Below are 16,665 nucleotides of genomic sequence, written 5' to 3'. Positions count from 1 at the left end.
ATTGGGTTCTCAGCTAAGTTTCGGGACTGTTCTTATTATTGTAGGAGATGTGGATTTGGCTGGTGAATTACTTGGTAGATAAGGAAGTGGCTCAAAGACTTATAGTCAATACTTGATGTTCAGGTGGAGGCCAGTGATGACTGGTGTACTGCAGAGATCTGGTTTGGGATCAGTATTATTTGGTATCTTTGGCTGGAGATGTGGAAGGTGGGATTGAATGCAGCTTCAGAAAGTTTCCAGGTGACACCAGGCTAAATGGTGCAGTTGGTACTCAAAGCTCAATAGAGAGAAGGGATTCCATCCAAAGGGACTGTGACAGAGTAGAGAGGAAAGTTCATGATAATGCCAAGTGCAGGGTCTTGTGTATAGGTTGTGACAATCCTAATTGTGGATACAGGCTGGGCAATTGATTGAGAGGACTTGGATGTGCTGGTGGCTGAAACACTGAGTATGAGCTGGCAATGTGTGCTTGCAAGACAGCCAGGTCTTAGGCTGCATCCAAAGCAGTGTGGGCAGCAGATGGAGAGACACGATTCTGCCCCTCTTCTCTGGTCAGACCCCATGTAGAGTGCTGCATCCAGCTCTGAGTTTCCAGCACAAGACAGACATGGACTTGCTTGAACAGATCCAGAGGAGGGCCATGGAGATTAACAGGGGCTGGAGGCCTTCCCTATAAAGACAGGCTGGCAGGTTTGGGATTGATTAGCCTTGAGAAAAGAAGGCTCTAGGGAGACCTTGCCGTAGCCTTCCAGTTCTTAAAGGAGGCCTACAGAAAAGACAGGGAGGGACTCTTCAGGAGGGAGTGTGGTGATAGGGTGAGGGGCAATGGCTTAAACAGGGAGGATAGACCTAATTTAGGTACTAGGATGAAATCTTCACTTTGTGGGTGGCAAGACACTGGAACAGGTTGCCCAGAAGAAGTGGGGAAGAACACTTCTGCCCCATCCCAGGGAGTGTTCAAGGCCAGGCTGGATGGGGAGCTCTGATCAGCATGATCTAGTGGAAGATGGCAGGGGAGCTAAAGCTGGGTGATCTTGGAGATCCCTTCCAACTCAAGCCATTCTATGATTCAATGATATTTCTGTGTTTAACAAAGGCAATACTAATTTCAAAAGGAATATACAATTAATATCTCTAGAGAATTGCATTTTTATAAATACTTGATAATGACAAAATGCAGTATGTTTTTTAATGGGTAAAGTATATTTTTTTTTTTAATATTGCTATTACATTGAGGAAAGAACCCCACTTTGTTCTGTTTCTCTTTTTACATGAGTATTGGGCTCTGTATAACTGTGTACTACCTGGTTAAATGTGCTAAACCTTTTCTTAGACTTAGGAAAGGATTGTTTCTCTTCCTTTGTCTTGGTGTCCTGGTTTTTGTTTTCTGAGAGTCGATAAGCAGCTTTTTTTAAGATTTTTTTTTTTAATTAACTTCTATGTTACTATTTAAAACAACACTTTTGTATGGCTAGGAGCTACTGTTCCCCCCCCCCCCCCCCCATATTTAAACTATTTTAGTAGAGTTAATATTTCTGGAAACATAGAGATAAAATGTGTTGAACACTGCTTTTTATCTTATATGTATGGCATATACTATACAACAGGCTTTATATTTGTGGAAATCAGTATTGATATTGCCTAAGTTTTATTGTACAATTGATCCTTAAGCAAGGAGAGGACCAGGACTCCTATAAGACAATTTTTATTTCATGTTTTTTATCATATGTTATGTCTTTCTATTGCCTAACTTACCTTGTTTTGTTTTGTTTTTCTGTTTAGTTACCATATCTCAAGGTGGTACAATTCAGACTGTGACAAATTCAGGAGCTCCTCAGCCAGGTGCTACCATTGTACAATATGCAGCACAGTCATCTGATGGCACACAACAATTTTTTGTTCCTGGAAGCCAAGTCGTTGTTCAAGGTATATTTTACTAGTCTACTCCATTTTTTGTTTTTCATATTAAACAATTTTTCTTAAAAGGTTTCTTATTTTGTGTTGACATTATTGCTCTATTAAGTAAAATACTCATGGTAAGATGAAGGAGTCTTAGGAAAGAATTCAGGTTCTCTGCTTAGTGAGGCAACTACTATGCTTGGTTAAAAAGAATGAAATAGCTGTATAACATCACTTTCTCCTTTGGATTCTCTTGCCCAGATTTTCAGACATGTTTAATTGGACTAAAGGTACTCTTACAGATTGAAGAGAGATGCTGAAGGTGTGCATCATTTAATATATGAAACTAATTAGGTTTTTTCAGCAGTTAATGTTAATAAAACAGATTCTGAAGATTGTGCAGTATGTTTAGGGCAGTATTTCCTTGCAACTTATGGTTCTTGCAGTTACCAGAAAGCAGATCCTTTACTGAAGCTAGTTTTCCCACAGAGGAACACTTTGAAGGTTCTATAAAGTGCACACATGATGTGATGAAAACCTTTGAAAATGGGAGAGAAATTTATCTATAGAGACACTAAATTAATAGCTATGGAGAATATAAAGAATTAAAAAAAAAAAAAACAACTTACTGACACAGAGAAGTAGGGAGGGAAGGCTGTATGAATAATTTCTTAAGCCAAAACAGCTATCTGAAATAAGCCATGAGAAGAGCTACTTGGAAGGATTCAGATATTTATTCATGGAGTGGGTGAGGGTCATCAAATAAATGCTGAAATACATTGTCATCCCAAGACTTTCCAGAAGCATTTCAAGTGCTTTAAGACTATAAGATGAAAACACCGTAGCCAAATGTTAGTTTTTATTGTTCAGAGAGTATTGTTACAATTTCCCTAGATGTTATTATGAATACATTCTTAACAAAGCCTTAAGACCCAAATTTGGCTGTCCCTCAAACCAATTTCCCACTCTAGTACTGCATGTTTTTCTGACTATGAGTCTAATACCTTTTCTATGTGTGTGCCTACACATCCCTTAAATCAGAGGGCACCTCCATCTCTCCAGGTTGACTGTAGTATTTTTATAGGTATTGCTTTGATTCTTCAGGGCTTTGGCATCAGGGCCAGAAAGAATAACTCCTCAGCTGCTTCCTAAAACTTCCCAAGTCTGTGAAAAAGTACAGCATGTGAGGATTTTATTTGGCAGCATTTCAGTCCTTGGGAATTCCATTTGACTGATTTTCCTTTACAGACTCTCCATTACAGAGCTGTTCTCTGACAGAGCTACTCAGTCTCAGCAGTGGGCTCCACAAGATGGAATTGCCCATTAAGTGTTTTCCCTGTGATGGAAACTTTCAAAATGGATTCAGAGACAGTTACTGAATACCTTCTGTATCATGTTTCCAGAAGCATCCAGATGCTTTAAACTAAATTCATTTGTTCTCTGTCCATGCTCAGAGAAGTTTTTCCTGGAATTCTCTATTCCTCTGTGCTTTACTAAGCCTCATAGCTGTTAACACAGAAGAAAAATGCAGCATAACATATACAGGGAAAAGTACAAAGCAAACGGTAAGTGAGCATGAACTTGGAGACAATGAGAACATAAAAGGTTTCAACTTATTCTACATGCTATTGATATGAGAAAATCTTCAGGGGAAAAAACCCTCTATAGCAAAAAAGAGGGAAAGCACTTGAAGATGTTTATAGTAATAAAATTGTATGTAGGCAGCAAACCTGAATTAATCATGATGGAGTGAGACAATAGAATAAGTTGAATAGACAAGTGTCTGAATGTCCTTACTACAGGTTATCTTGTCTATGCTAGAAAGTCTGTTGGAATACAGATTATGAACATTTGTCATTTATGTACACTTTGTAGTTGACTTTTCACCTAATATTGTGATAGCATAGATTATAATAGAAAAATTATTCTGTTTAGTAATCTTACCACTTACATATGTATTTTTATAATGATTTTGGGGTAGGTAGCATATAATTTTTTTCTTAATCATAGAAGAAGAAAATAATATAACAAATACCTGGAAGCAGAAAAGATCTGTTTCAGAATCTGTTTCAGAATCTTTCAGATAGCATATGTATTGGTATTTTTTTTCTAAAGTATTTGTTAATGTATCTCATGTAATAATGGATAAGATGACATAAGCCTTGTGCTTGGTATTTTCTGGTAACCTGTGGTGTGGAAAAATGCTAGGGATAGAAGTGTCAAATATATTGATCCAACTGAGTGACATTGTATTTGCTGCAAATTTACATTTGTAGACAAAATAAGAGGCAGTTCTAGTGTGTGGGCAGTTTCCTAATACATTAAGGGTTAAGGATTTTTTTGCAAGCTGAAGAAGGAAGTGTTTGACTATTAGGGAAAATGAGTATAGAAAAGTTATAGAAAAAATCATTCTATTGGGATCTGTCTGTGTTCTCATTATATTGTTAGTGATACTTCCAATCTGTGGCTTGAATTTCTTGTGCTTTAGTTCTGATCTTCTGTACATATGATCCTGAAGTGGTCCTGTAATCACAAAACACTCCTGTAAACACAGAGTGTAAAACAGAGAACATCAATGCAAACATCGATGCTTTCACTGCTGCCATCTAGCACAGTTTCACAGTTGATAAATTACCAGTCTGAATTTGTTTGTTAGAAGTTTGCTGTGCCCTACATACAAACCAGTGCTTTGACTCTTGGTCTGAAACTAATTTCATTTGCATTGATGTAAATAAGGAGTAACTCTCTTGGAGCCGAGTTGGTTTTGTTTGTTTGTTTGTTTGTTTGTTTTAATTTATATTTTAAAACTAAGTGAACCAGATCTCTTGGGCATATTTTGAAAAAGGAGAGAAGGGGGAAGAGGTAGCCTTTACCCAGAGTTACTGTTCTGCTTGTTAGAGCATCTGAAATCACTGGCATTAGGTTGACTTACTTTCTTGGAGTGTTCCTTAAAAATTTCTGAAGCTTTTAACTGAAATTAAATGAGTGAGTTGTGGGTTTTCCTGCAAAGCAAGGAACTCCAGCCTTTCATTTACCTATTTGTGACAGCTTATTAAGCTTTCCTGTCTTGCATGTCTGTCCAACAGAGTTCTCTGCCTTTTAGTGGAACTGTGCCAATAAAAACAACTGCATGTCTGTTTTAAATTTCCTATTTTCTATCCAATCATGACTTTATCATTTGGATTCATTCATGAATACTAGAACCATGTTTTAATTTCTGTCAGCCAGTGCTGTGAATTTTCAGGTCTTTCTTAATAGCCTGCTTTGTGGTGAGTGCTTTTTGTAGCTTTATGAATAATTCAGGGAAAAAGAACAAAGCTAGGATTATAGCAATATGGAAGAGGAAAAAAAAATAGCAGGTTTACTGGAAAAGGAATTCTTCAGGCTTCAGTTTCAGTGAGCTGTTCCAGTGATGGAGCATGTTAATGACAGTGGTAAGCAAGTGAGGTCATTGTGATGTCAGTGCTCTTGCTTGTAATCCTGCACATGCTTGGTAGTTTGGAACAGTTCATGCTGAGCTCTGGTAGAGGAGCAGCAGAATCCTGTGTGCAGAAGTTAGCATGGCTGTAACAGGAGATGAAACAGGTAACAATTTTGTTAGCCTTTGACATGGTATGTTTTTATGTCTGTGCAGTGTTTGCTTAATATTCGTGACATTTTCTTTTGAACTTATTACTGTAATTCTTTCATCTCTCTAAAGTCATACAAATAACTTCTAATTCTGTCTACTTAGTGTAGGATTCCAGGGCTATTTTAACAGTTCTGTTTGAGGGAAAAAACAAAAAATCACTGCTAGTGCATGAGTTCTTTCAGAGATTGATTCAGTAACTGTTCTTTATTTTTTGATGCAGGATTTTGCTGAAAACAATCCACCAGTCTACTTTTGCATTTTCCTTTATTGTGATGATAGTCATGTATGTTACTGCGTTTACAATTGCTTTTCTTTTGTAAAAATGACAACTGCCTTTTTTATTGAGCAATAGACGCTACAAATTTGATAGTAATGGGCTTAAGCTTAGCTGTACAGAAACTGTTTCAGCAGTGTAAATCAACCCTGTGCTTCCATTATTAAGAAAAACACTGAATGGAAACAAATTTGAGGGCAATAATTGAAGTATTGTAACGCCTGCTTGTTTTCTCCTCCACTGTTAAAATGGTCTGTTCCTCAGCTAATTGAGTTCAAAAGGCTGACGTCATTAGATTTCCTGGAATCGTGTTGCAGTAGGGAACTGGAAAAGTTAAACTCCAAACAAGATACACATTGACGTCAGCTCCAAGTCATGCTGCGATTTAGTCAGTTCCTTTCTGCCTCGTCAATTGCCTCCGGCAGCTCGGTAACATTAACTACTTCCCTGCCGGCTCCTACGTGCTGCTGCTCAGTGCTGGCACACGTTGTTTCATTAATCCACAGATAAATATCTTCTCCAGGTCGATGTTTTTAATGCTCAAAGGGATAATGATTCATCCCTTGTGTAGCCGGTTTAGTGGTGAAGTTAAAAACCCTTTGATAATCAAGTCCCACCATTATGACTCACAGAGGGGGAGAATAGGTGTCCAAATACATTGGGTATTTTTTCTCCTGAGTAGTCACTGAAAGAACTCGAGGGCAGGGATGCTCTCTAGTGTTCGGCAAGTTACTTTTTCCAAGAGGTGGTTCCTTTTTTAATTTTTTTTTTTTTAATGCAGAGGGGTTTTTTTTCACTATTTGTCTTTTGGCTTTTTAAATTTTCTGTTTTGTAAGTCTCAACTAAAAGCTTCAGGTTTTCAGTGACTTCGTACTACCTTGCATTTTAAGGAGGGAGGAAAAAAAATTGCCTGGGGCGATGTGTTAGGGAAATGCACCAATTCCAGGTTTGTAGCTTTGTTAACACTCTCAGTTCTACTTCTGGTACTTCAGGAATTGCATTAAACCTTTGTGAAGTGTCACGTTAGAAACAGCCACAGAATTTTGTCGGTCTGGATGAAATGTGTGTGACATTTGTCTCAGATTCTGAAATGGAAGGTGTGCTTCTTTGTAATATAGATACATAACTAGGCTTCGAATAACTTTGAAAAACATTAAGCATATCCCACTCTGTTTAAAGCCTGTTTCATCTTTCCAAACGTCTTTTTCTGGGGAAATCAGTTACATTGTAGTGTCTTGAGATAATATACAAAACATTTTTCAGTCTTTGAAATATCTTTTGCAATGATCTATCATAAAACTTCTGCACAGCTAAAAGGTACTTTGTCAGTGTTATCCTATGCCTCTTTCTTGTTTCTAAGCAATGGTGTCTGGATTTGTACCACCAGAATAGTTATTTATCTGTGTTCCTGTGCTGACAGGTTTATAAGTGAGACAACTGTCAGGCAGAGCCTGCCACTACAGGGACCTGCTCAGACTAGAATACTTACCAGTGGTGTTTGCTGATCACAGCTGAGATAGGGACTTGCTTTTGTTAAGTCTTGCTGGAGGTACATGATCACACTGAGTCCTCTGCACAAAAGCTGCAGTAAGTCCTGTTTGCTGCCATCTGAGTATAAATCAGACACAGAAAACAAAGTAGTTGGTCTTGCCAGGCTGAGGTTATCTGAGTTGTAGAGTGTTCTCCATGACTTGATCTACAAAATCTTACTTGAATTTCTAATTCATGGTAGCTAAGGGAAACATCTCTTTTAATACCTAGTGGTGAGATAGAAAAAGGTAGTTCTTACCAGAGAGTCTGTAAGATGCATGTGATGTAATACGGCCGGCATAAATGTGAGCCTGAAGAGTTGCTAAAATTACATTTTTATAATTAGTGAGCTATCAGTCCGTTGACGTGACTGGGACTGCTAGAAATGTGGAGGACTTAAAGGGTTAATTCCTGTGTAGATGTACAAGATGAGCAAGCTCTGTGTTCATGGCAGCTGCCTGTCAGTGCTCACAGGGCTGTTCCGGGCTGATTTCTCCCTCCCTCTCTCTCACATCCCCGGGGGATTATCCAGGTCAGTTCACTGGTCCAGTTCATCTTGTAATTCCACAAACACTTTTACCCGCACGACCTGGCGGGGGGCGGGGGGGAGGTGCACAGGGTTTAAGCTGATAATAATTTCAGGACATAGCTGTGGAATGGAGTCTAAACACAACTTGATTCTAATTTTTTTGTTTTGAATTAGTGAGCACTTGCATTAATATAGTAAGAATAATGCTATATTTTCATTTTTTATTTTTTCCCCCCTATAGTTTAATTTTTTACTCCCTATAGTTAACAGATGTTTCTTAACTGCTCAACCTGTCAGCCTTCCCAAGATGTTTTTGTCTACATTTTATTTTTCCAAGTTGTCCTAGTGGCAGCTGGGATAGAGTTAATATTTTTTCCTATCAGCTGCTACAGTGCTGTGTTTTGGTTTTAGGATGAGAGAGATGTTGGTAGCACATTCGTTGTTTGGTTGTTGCTCAGCAGTACTTGCACTAAGTCAAGGACTTTGCAGCTTCTCATGCTCTGCCAGTGAGTACGCTGGGAGTGCTCCCAAAGCTGTGAAGGATCACAGCCAGAACAGCTGACCCCAGATGGCCAAAGGGATATTCCATACCATAAGGCATTGTGCTCAGCATATAAACTGTAGGGAAAGCTGGCCTGGGGCCTGCTGCTCAGCAACAGGCTGGGCATCAGTTGGTGAGTGGTGAACAATTGTTTTTAATTTGCATCAGTTATTTTTCTTGGTCTTATTTCTCTTTCTTTTTGTTGTTTTCCCTTTCATTACATTTATTATTTTATTTCCATCAAACTGTTCCCATCTCAACTTATGCGTTTTCTTACCCTGTTCAGCTGGGGAGCTGTGTGGGTGGAGTGAACAAGTGACTCTGTGGTTGGTGCTTAGTTGCAGGCTGGGGTTAAACTGTGAGACAGGTTTTTCCATTATTTGAATGATGCTTTAAAGAATTAAAGTGTAAACCAAGTGTAACAATAGCCTCTGAAACATCAGCTTTATACAATTGCTTTAATGACAAAATTTGAAATTTTGTTTTATCGTAATATAAAACACTTATGGAAAAGAGTAGATAAATACTTGTTTAAAATGTAAAGAGGGATATATTTTTTGTTTGCTTTTGTTTTCTGTCAGACAAGATACAAGTACTTAGTACTTCCCCAGTGTTTTTAGGTTGAGGTACATCATGTAGGGACAAGTATGTCTGAAACAAAGAAATGACATGAGACTGTCAGAGAGGTATTGGCTTCAAGTCACATCAGATCAGCATTTATCTTGGGGAGAGCACAAAACTGCTAAACTCAGGAGCTGAATCTGAACTTTTGCCCTCTGATTTACTGTGCAGCTCCACCCCTTCCTGTGTAACCTCTGCTGCCTCCTGTTGCTTGCTAATGCTGCAGCATCCCATGTCTGGTCCTCTTGCCCAGGGAGCAAATGCCTGTACATCGTGAGCACTTGTCTGTTCCTTTTCATTGTAGCAACAGCAGCTCTCACTCATTACCCAAGGGTTGCCATATTGCTTTTGTAAGAAGAGGAGAGGCTGTAAACCTGGTAGTGTTGCTGTCACAAGGAAGGAGAAGAAAGTTGTCTTCTGAAGCAAATTGGGTCCTGTACAGGGAGAACAGGGTAGCATATAAGCCTCAGTGGCTGCCACAGCAGGACGCTATTTTTGTGGAATTGTGCAAACAGGAAGTAAACTGTTTCTCAAACTGCTTTCTCCATGTTGTCTGACGAGAGCCATGTAAAAGCTTTCAGTCTGGCTGGCTAGTGGGGCCACATGCTAGAGGAATTCAGATACTTTATAGTGTGGAAGTTGTGTCATTACAGACCTGTGAAATAATTTACATATCTGGAATCCTGAATAAATCATTGTCAGAAATCTGTTATTTTCACATATACTTCTTTATTTGCCATACATTGTAAAATATGTTTCTTTTATACAGCTGCCACTGGAGACATGCCAGCTTACCAGATTCGAACTCCCACTACTACCTTACCTCAGGGAGTGGTTATGGCAGCCTCGCCAGGGACTTTGCATAGCCCTCAGCAAATGGCAGAAGAGGCAACACGCAAGAGAGAGCTGAGACTTTTGAAAAACAGGTAAGACTATATCATAATTTGTAGTCAGTGTTGCAAACCACCCCCCTCCCCCGTGGACATTATAATGACATTTTCTTTTTAAGGTCATGAGCACTGCCTGTAATTGATGAAGGGAAGGCAGGAAATTCTTTGTCAGTCATCCCATGTCCTTCTAGCATAGAGTATTGCTTGTTAACTCTGGAAGATTAGAGTTGCCCTTTTACCCATGGATTTTTAACTTGAAAATATTAGATGATTCAGAAATCAATATCAGATAATTTTTGTGATGATGTAGAGTTATACTTTTAATTGAATTTTACTTCCCATCCTTTCCCACTGCTGACAATAAAATGACCAGTAGGAGATTTTTCATTTAAAAACATCCCAGCAAAGAATTGGTTAGGAAAATAGCTGAGAATCTCATTAGCAGCTGTCCATTAATGATGCTGTGAAGAGGACTTATTCAAAGATGGAATGATAATTACAGACTTTCCTAAATACTTGGCTGCTGGGATGAGATACTTTGCAGTGCCCCTGTCATTTTGTGAGGCATATTGTGTGAAGTTGCTGTGTATTTTTTAATGAGTTGTCATGGACTTGACTGAATGTTGTAAATGTCAGTCTTTCTCTGTGCATTCTTCTTGTTATTCTTAGAGGAGTCTGTCTTTTTTAAATGTGTAGCCACCTCTATCATTGGCAGATTAATAGTAGAAATAGTCTGCTCTGCAGATCTCTAATACACTGCTTAACCACTTGTCTTATGATTGAATTAATGGTATTGCTTTGCTCTCATGCCTGTCCTTTATTTTAAATTACTTGTGAGGATCACTGCATTGTTGTGCCTACTTTTTGTTTCTTCTCTCTTCAGTTTTAAAACTAGTGCCTATGCTATAGCTCCTAACTTGCTGGAATGTTAGCCTCTCAAAATTTGATAGTTTATCATATTCCAAGGTGGTAAAGGAGGATTCCCAGTACTTCTAAAGTTTCTTCTGGAATTGAATGCTTGTTTAGTCACATGCTTCTGAACACTTCTATATTTAGTTCCAATGGAAGAGACTTTTGAGCAGACCTTCAGGAATGGCTTCAGGCTATCATTTGCCAGCAGCAAAAACCACAGACTCATATGCTTGAAATGTGCAGAGGCAGCTGGTCCTGAAATGCTAATAAATTGTATTTGTTTGGACTTTAATTGTACTGTACATTGTTACAACATGCTGTAAGTTTTTATCTTCATGTAAGCTTGGCATCTAGTTTTTTATCTGAAGAGAGTAGTGTTATGTTTGTGATTTCTGAAAGTATATTCTCTGGGTTTGGTTTTAAGATTTTGATGGCAGAAGACAATGCTCCTGATAAACACACAAAGTAGAATGTGACTGGAAGAAGAAATGCTGCTTTCCATCCTAATGTTCAGTACAATTCAAGTCAATACATTATCATTTACTCCCTGTTTTTCTCAGTTCTTCTGTGTATCGGTTCCATCTTTGTATTTGGTGATGCTGGATGTGTTTCAAGTTCTAGATGGTTTGGATTATATTTTGTCTATGTTACTGCTTTTGGCTGCTATCCAATGTTTTGTTTGTGCAATCCAGCAGTGGTTGGTGGTGGTTGTTGTTATTGTGGAACCACAGGGAATGCAGGTAATTGCATTTATCCAGTCTTTGCCATATTGTGGCTGTTCCTGTAGTCATTTGCCTTGTATTGGTTCCAGGGAAGCTGCCAGAGAATGTCGCAGAAAGAAGAAAGAATATGTCAAATGTCTTGAAAATCGTGTGGCTGTGCTTGAAAACCAAAACAAGACTCTCATTGAGGAACTCAAGGCCCTCAAAGATCTTTATTGTCATAAAGCAGAATAACTGTCTTTCATTTGGACCTCCTTTATTATGAACTTTAATCAAGGCATGAGAGGAAGCAATTCTACAGATTGCCATATGAACTTGAGAAAGAGACACTTGAGGCCCTTGTGGAACCCAGTTTTGCTTAGTATTTTCAGACTGATTTGGGCGATATTCCAAAATTTGGAATTCTGTCATAGTCTCCATACTCTGCTGAGCTTTCTAATGGCATGCAAATGGCTTTTTTGTTTGCACTTTTTACTTCTGCTTTTTGCAGGGAAGCTGCTAAAGAATGTCGCCGTCGGAAGAAAGAATACATTAAATGTCTGGAGAGTCGTGTTGCAGTGCTAGAAGTTCAGAACAAGAAACTTATACAGGAGCTTGAAACCCTAAAAGACATTTGCTCTTCCAAAACAGATTAGTAAAAATATTTATTATACTGTGAACTAAGATATGTCCAGTTGCTTTGTAAGACAATACATAGCCAACATGACTTACAGCTTTCTCTTTGTGTCATTTATAATATATTCCAACTCTTAACATTCCTGAATGCTTTCCTGCTTTTTGTCAGTTCATAGCTCTATTTTCAGGTTTTTCATGCACCATCCTTCTGTCTCCCAAGGAGCCAAATGTTAAAAAATATAACAAAGTAAAAAAGCGCATAATTTCTAAGAGATGTTTCTTTGCCATATATTTACATACTACTTTTTACATGTTACTGAGTGTCCTGCACATTCAAAATATTTTGCAATTGTTTCAGATGAATCATAAAAATAATGCATCCAGTAATACAAGAAAATCAAACAACTCAAGGTATCTCAGGAAAGAGTTTATAAAAGAATGTTATGATTATATGTATGTACTAGCATACTAGTCTACAGATGATTTTATGGCATATTTTTATATTAGTTGCTTTGTGGAGAAAAGTATTGTATTGCTGTCACTGAGTGCCATGGTTAAAGATAGTTTTTAATAGAACCATGTTGTTTAACCTGTGTACTGTCTGATTTCCTTTAAAAACCTGGTTGAGATGCTTTAAAATCCATGAGTATCTGAAAGAAGACAAAGGGAAAAAAGCACACCTAAGCTCATGACATGATGCAAAGTATATATTGTCAATACCTGTAGGAAGCTCTCTGTTTTACAGCTGCTATTTACTTAAATTTTTTGTAATCTGCAGAATATTTGTTTCATTGGAGGTCTATATATCAAAATTCAAATGTTCTCCTGAATACTTCACATTCTAGATCCTGTACACCTGTGGATAGTTGCCTGTAGTGAAGATTGATGGTGCAGTTCTTTTTACAATTTCAGCAAACTACTGACTGGTGGTCAAGGTGTCCTAAAGAAGGAAGCTTTCCAATAAATAGTAACTACTTGCTAATTCACTGGGTTCTGGAGTGGCCTACAGATGAGAGCTGAAGATTTTTAAAATAAACCCATGTTTAAACTAGATTACAGCTCTTGTAAATGCAGTGTGTGCCAACTTTCCATTGTGCTTTGAAAAAGCTAGTGCACAGGCAAAGTTGCTTCTGGGTATTTTTTAATTCATGAGTGATCTAATTGTTTGGTCAGTACAGTCTATGAGCAGAGCATTTGGGAGCTTTGATGGAACGAATAGCACCATTGCCTTACTGATGTGGTAGGAAGAAAGGCCTGGTTCCTACTTAAATTGCTTTACTGAGGGGTGAGTGTGTGTGAGTGTGTGAGTGTGAGTGGAAGGGGAGGAGGGATGGAATCATACTGAAGTTATTGGGACTTCCTTATTTAATTTCAACTCAATTTGCTTTTAACCCTCTTCACTCTGATCTTGTTGGGGTGGGTTGGTTTATATGATTTTTTCTTTTTTTCCTGAATTACTTGAAGTACACAGGATAATTTTCTCAAATATTTTGAAAATCCCACTAGGTACCTAAGTGAGACCATTTGTAAGAAGAGGTATTCTCTCACTTCCTGCAGCCACATCAGTTGATTAAAGGAGGTAACAAGATGCCTCTGGCCTCTAGGACTCTGCTGCAGGTTTGGAACAAAAGTAAAGTAAACTCTGAAATACCTTCTTCACTGTGAAAATACATCTGAAGTGCTAAGGTCAGCAGAAGTCAAAGGTTCTGTTCAGGCTGGATAGGATGAATGCAATCTGCACGTCTGTGTTGCAGCCTCTGTAGTGCACCAAGTAAGTTGTTTGTTGTGGCTCTGTCACTAAAGTGTGTTTTCTGTTACAGGTAGGAATTGCTCCTGACTCACGAGGGATTTGGAAACTTAAATAGAGAGAAACTTGTTTGTGTGTGGTAGATATGTCTCCAGTAAAAAACCCCCTTCATCTTCACAATAGTATCTAGTACTAACTACAGTTAGAAATTTGATGGGAGGAATCCTTGTCTGTTCCACATCTGTGTAGTTAATACTAATTTCTTTACTAGTAGAATCATAGAATGGTTTGGGTTGGAAGGTTGGTAGGAACCTTAAAGGTCATCTAGTTCCAAACCCCTGTGCCATGAGCAGGGATGCCACTCACTACTAAATCATGGTGCCTAGAGCTCCATCCAGCCTAGCCTTGAATGCTTCCAGAGATGGGGCAAATACATCTTCACTGAGCAGCTTGAGTACTAACCTCTGAGTAAAGAATTAATTCCTAATATCTAATGTGAATCTCTTCTCTTTTCTTTATAACCCTTGCCCCTTGTCCTGTCATTGTCTACCTGTGTGAAAATTTCTCTCCTTTTTTCCTGTAAACCTCCTGTAAGTAGTGAAAGGCTCAGTGAGGTCTCCCTGGAGCTTTCTTTTCTTCAGGATGAAAAAGCCCAACCATCTCAGGCTGCTTTCATAGGAGAGATGCTCCTGCCCTGGGATTGTGTTTGTGACTCTCCATCAAACCTGCTCTAACAGGTCCATGGCTTTCCTGTGCTGGGCCCCCCAGAGCTGGATGCAGCACTGCAGGTGACATCCTACCAGAGCAGAATCATCTCCCTCACCTGCTGCCCACCCTGCTTTTGATGCAGCCCTGGATGCACTCGGCCTTTGGGGTAACAGGCACACACTGAAGCAGAGTGATGGATGTGGTGCAGAAAAAGGCCTTTTCAACAGTGTTCTTTATATAGAAACATCAAGTGAATCCGTGTTGGTTTATTACAAGAGAATTTGAGTACTGCCCAAGCTTTGATTTGGCAGAAACAGGAATTTTGTTTTTTCATTATCAGGAAAAAAGGCCAAAATAATCGTGGGTTTTTTTCCTTTCAGTTAGAAAACTGCATTTCTATGGTATGAAACTCCTTTCTTGCTGACACCACACAATTACAAATTTCTTTAAGATAGACAGCTAGAAGATTGGCCTTTGAGGGAAAATGTATACAGGCTTGCATGGATTTTAATTTTTTTTTTTTCAAAATAGATTTTCATGTAGCTCAGGTAAAATAGTCTTTGTAAAATGTCTTCAGCTTCCTAGAGTTGTGGGCGATGAGGAATGTAATAGTCAGCTTCCTCTTAAGGTACAGCTTTGAGTCATAGCTGCTTTCTTAAACAGATGTGCATACAGAAATCTCTATAGATTATCCAGACAGATCTCTCTTGACTCTCTAAAACAGCCTCAGCTATTTTGGCCAGTGAAGAAAGGGATTAAAATAAGTATATTGTGTGAGTAGGTGTGGATTTAGTTTCTTTGGGAGGATTTTTGATTGTTAGTCCCATAGATGTTGCTGTTTGCAAGAATAATTGTGGATTTTCTTTTTTTTTTTCTGCACTGAGGAGTGCAAGTTGTCTCCTGTTTGGTTTTCCTTCAGTTCATGTCACATGCAATTGCTGATCTGTACCGGTACCCTGCAGACATCAGTGTAATAGCTAAATTCAGCATGATCTTTTTCTGAATTAAATATCACTTCAAAGAAAACGAAGGGGTCTGCTCAGCTTCTGGTTTGAATTGACTTTGATTCTGATTGACTCATTTTGCCCACAGTTTTTTTTCTGTTTGATCCCCTTGGTGTTTAGTGTGTGGGTGTGTACATGGCAAGACTGTACTGAGTGCTGAGCTGTTAAGCAGCTGACAGAATTAACTGCCTTATGGTTGTCAGCCTTTTTGTAGAAAATACTGTTGTGTGGGGAGGGGGTTCTGGTTTTTCTGAAATTTTTTTAAGGCACTATGAGGCCCTTCTGGATAAGAATAACAGAATCTCATTATTCCAGCAGAAGTGTTCTAGTATTTGCTTGGTTTAATAACTGAGGAAAATAGGTAAATTTTAGAGCAATTTGATAGTCTCTCATGCCAACTGGAAATGGCAGGTTGCAAAAATCAATTTATTCTTCTCTATCAAATGAATTTTTAGCTTATTTTCTCAGGTTTCTGGTTCTTTTTCTTAATTTTGAGTTAGAACTTCCTTCTTGCAACAGGCTTGTTCAATGCAGTATGAAGCAGAAGCTGTGTATATGCACTAAGTCTGAGAGAGAGAGTAGTGTGTGAGTTGAAGGCTGCATGTACACAAAGGAAAAAAATAACTTCATTGTATTCTGTGTGACTTGAATGGAAAAACCAGTGAAGGAAGTGTCTTTGTTATGGTAACTGCTGAGCTTTTTCCTCTCCTTTAATAGCCTTTGTTAGCAGAATCGGGTGTGATTAATACATCTTGTGAATGGAATTATGGCTATAAAAATGTCACGATTCAGAAATCTGGTTATCTAGCCAAGTCATTGTTTTTGTTTTGTGGCTTCAAAAATACGATTTCCAAACAAACTTGAATGAGGGTCTTAATATTCTCACTTTGATGATTCTCCCCTCTGCCCCTTCCCAATGTGGTTGTACTCACACCAGGTAAAAGCCGCTGCAGTTGTTTAACAAGCTTGGTCTGGACCAAGGGGGTTGTTTTTTCTAAAATAGTTCTCTTAAAGATTTTTTTTTCCCCACTAAGCAAGTATT

At 38.5% G+C, this 16,665-nt stretch overlaps 1 protein-coding gene across 23 annotated transcripts in view; it reads left to right on the top strand.

Annotated features, from left to right (window-relative positions):
* CREM (cAMP responsive element modulator) overlaps positions 1-12,753 on the top strand; it is a 35,090-nt gene extending 22,337 nt beyond the window's left edge. For 10 of the 23 annotated variants that reach the window (XM_088159514.1, XM_088159607.1, XM_088159573.1 and 7 more), the window contains 3 exons: positions 1,783-1,926; positions 9,795-9,951; positions 12,040-12,753. In XM_088159514.1, coding sequence (XP_088015640.1) covers positions 1,783-1,926; positions 9,795-9,951; positions 12,040-12,184 — 446 coding nt within the window. In that variant the 3' untranslated portion in view covers positions 12,185-12,753. Of the gene's footprint in view, positions 1-1,782; positions 1,927-5,402; positions 5,485-7,733; positions 7,867-9,794; positions 9,952-11,638 lie in introns of those variants that run through there. The other 13 variants (XM_014892198.2, XM_088159532.1, XM_088159570.1 and 10 more) reach the window with 4 other exon arrangements.
* Positions 12,754-16,665: the final 3,912 nt, after the last annotated feature.

The sequence above is a fragment of the Sturnus vulgaris genome, chromosome 1 (assembly GCF_052056855.1).
Source record: "Sturnus vulgaris isolate bStuVul1 chromosome 1, bStuVul1.hap1, whole genome shotgun sequence".
In the NCBI taxonomy this organism is placed as follows: domain Eukaryota; kingdom Metazoa; phylum Chordata; class Aves; order Passeriformes; family Sturnidae; genus Sturnus; species Sturnus vulgaris.
Note: the sequence above shows the minus strand (reverse complement) of the source record. Positions and strands in the feature narration are given on the sequence as shown.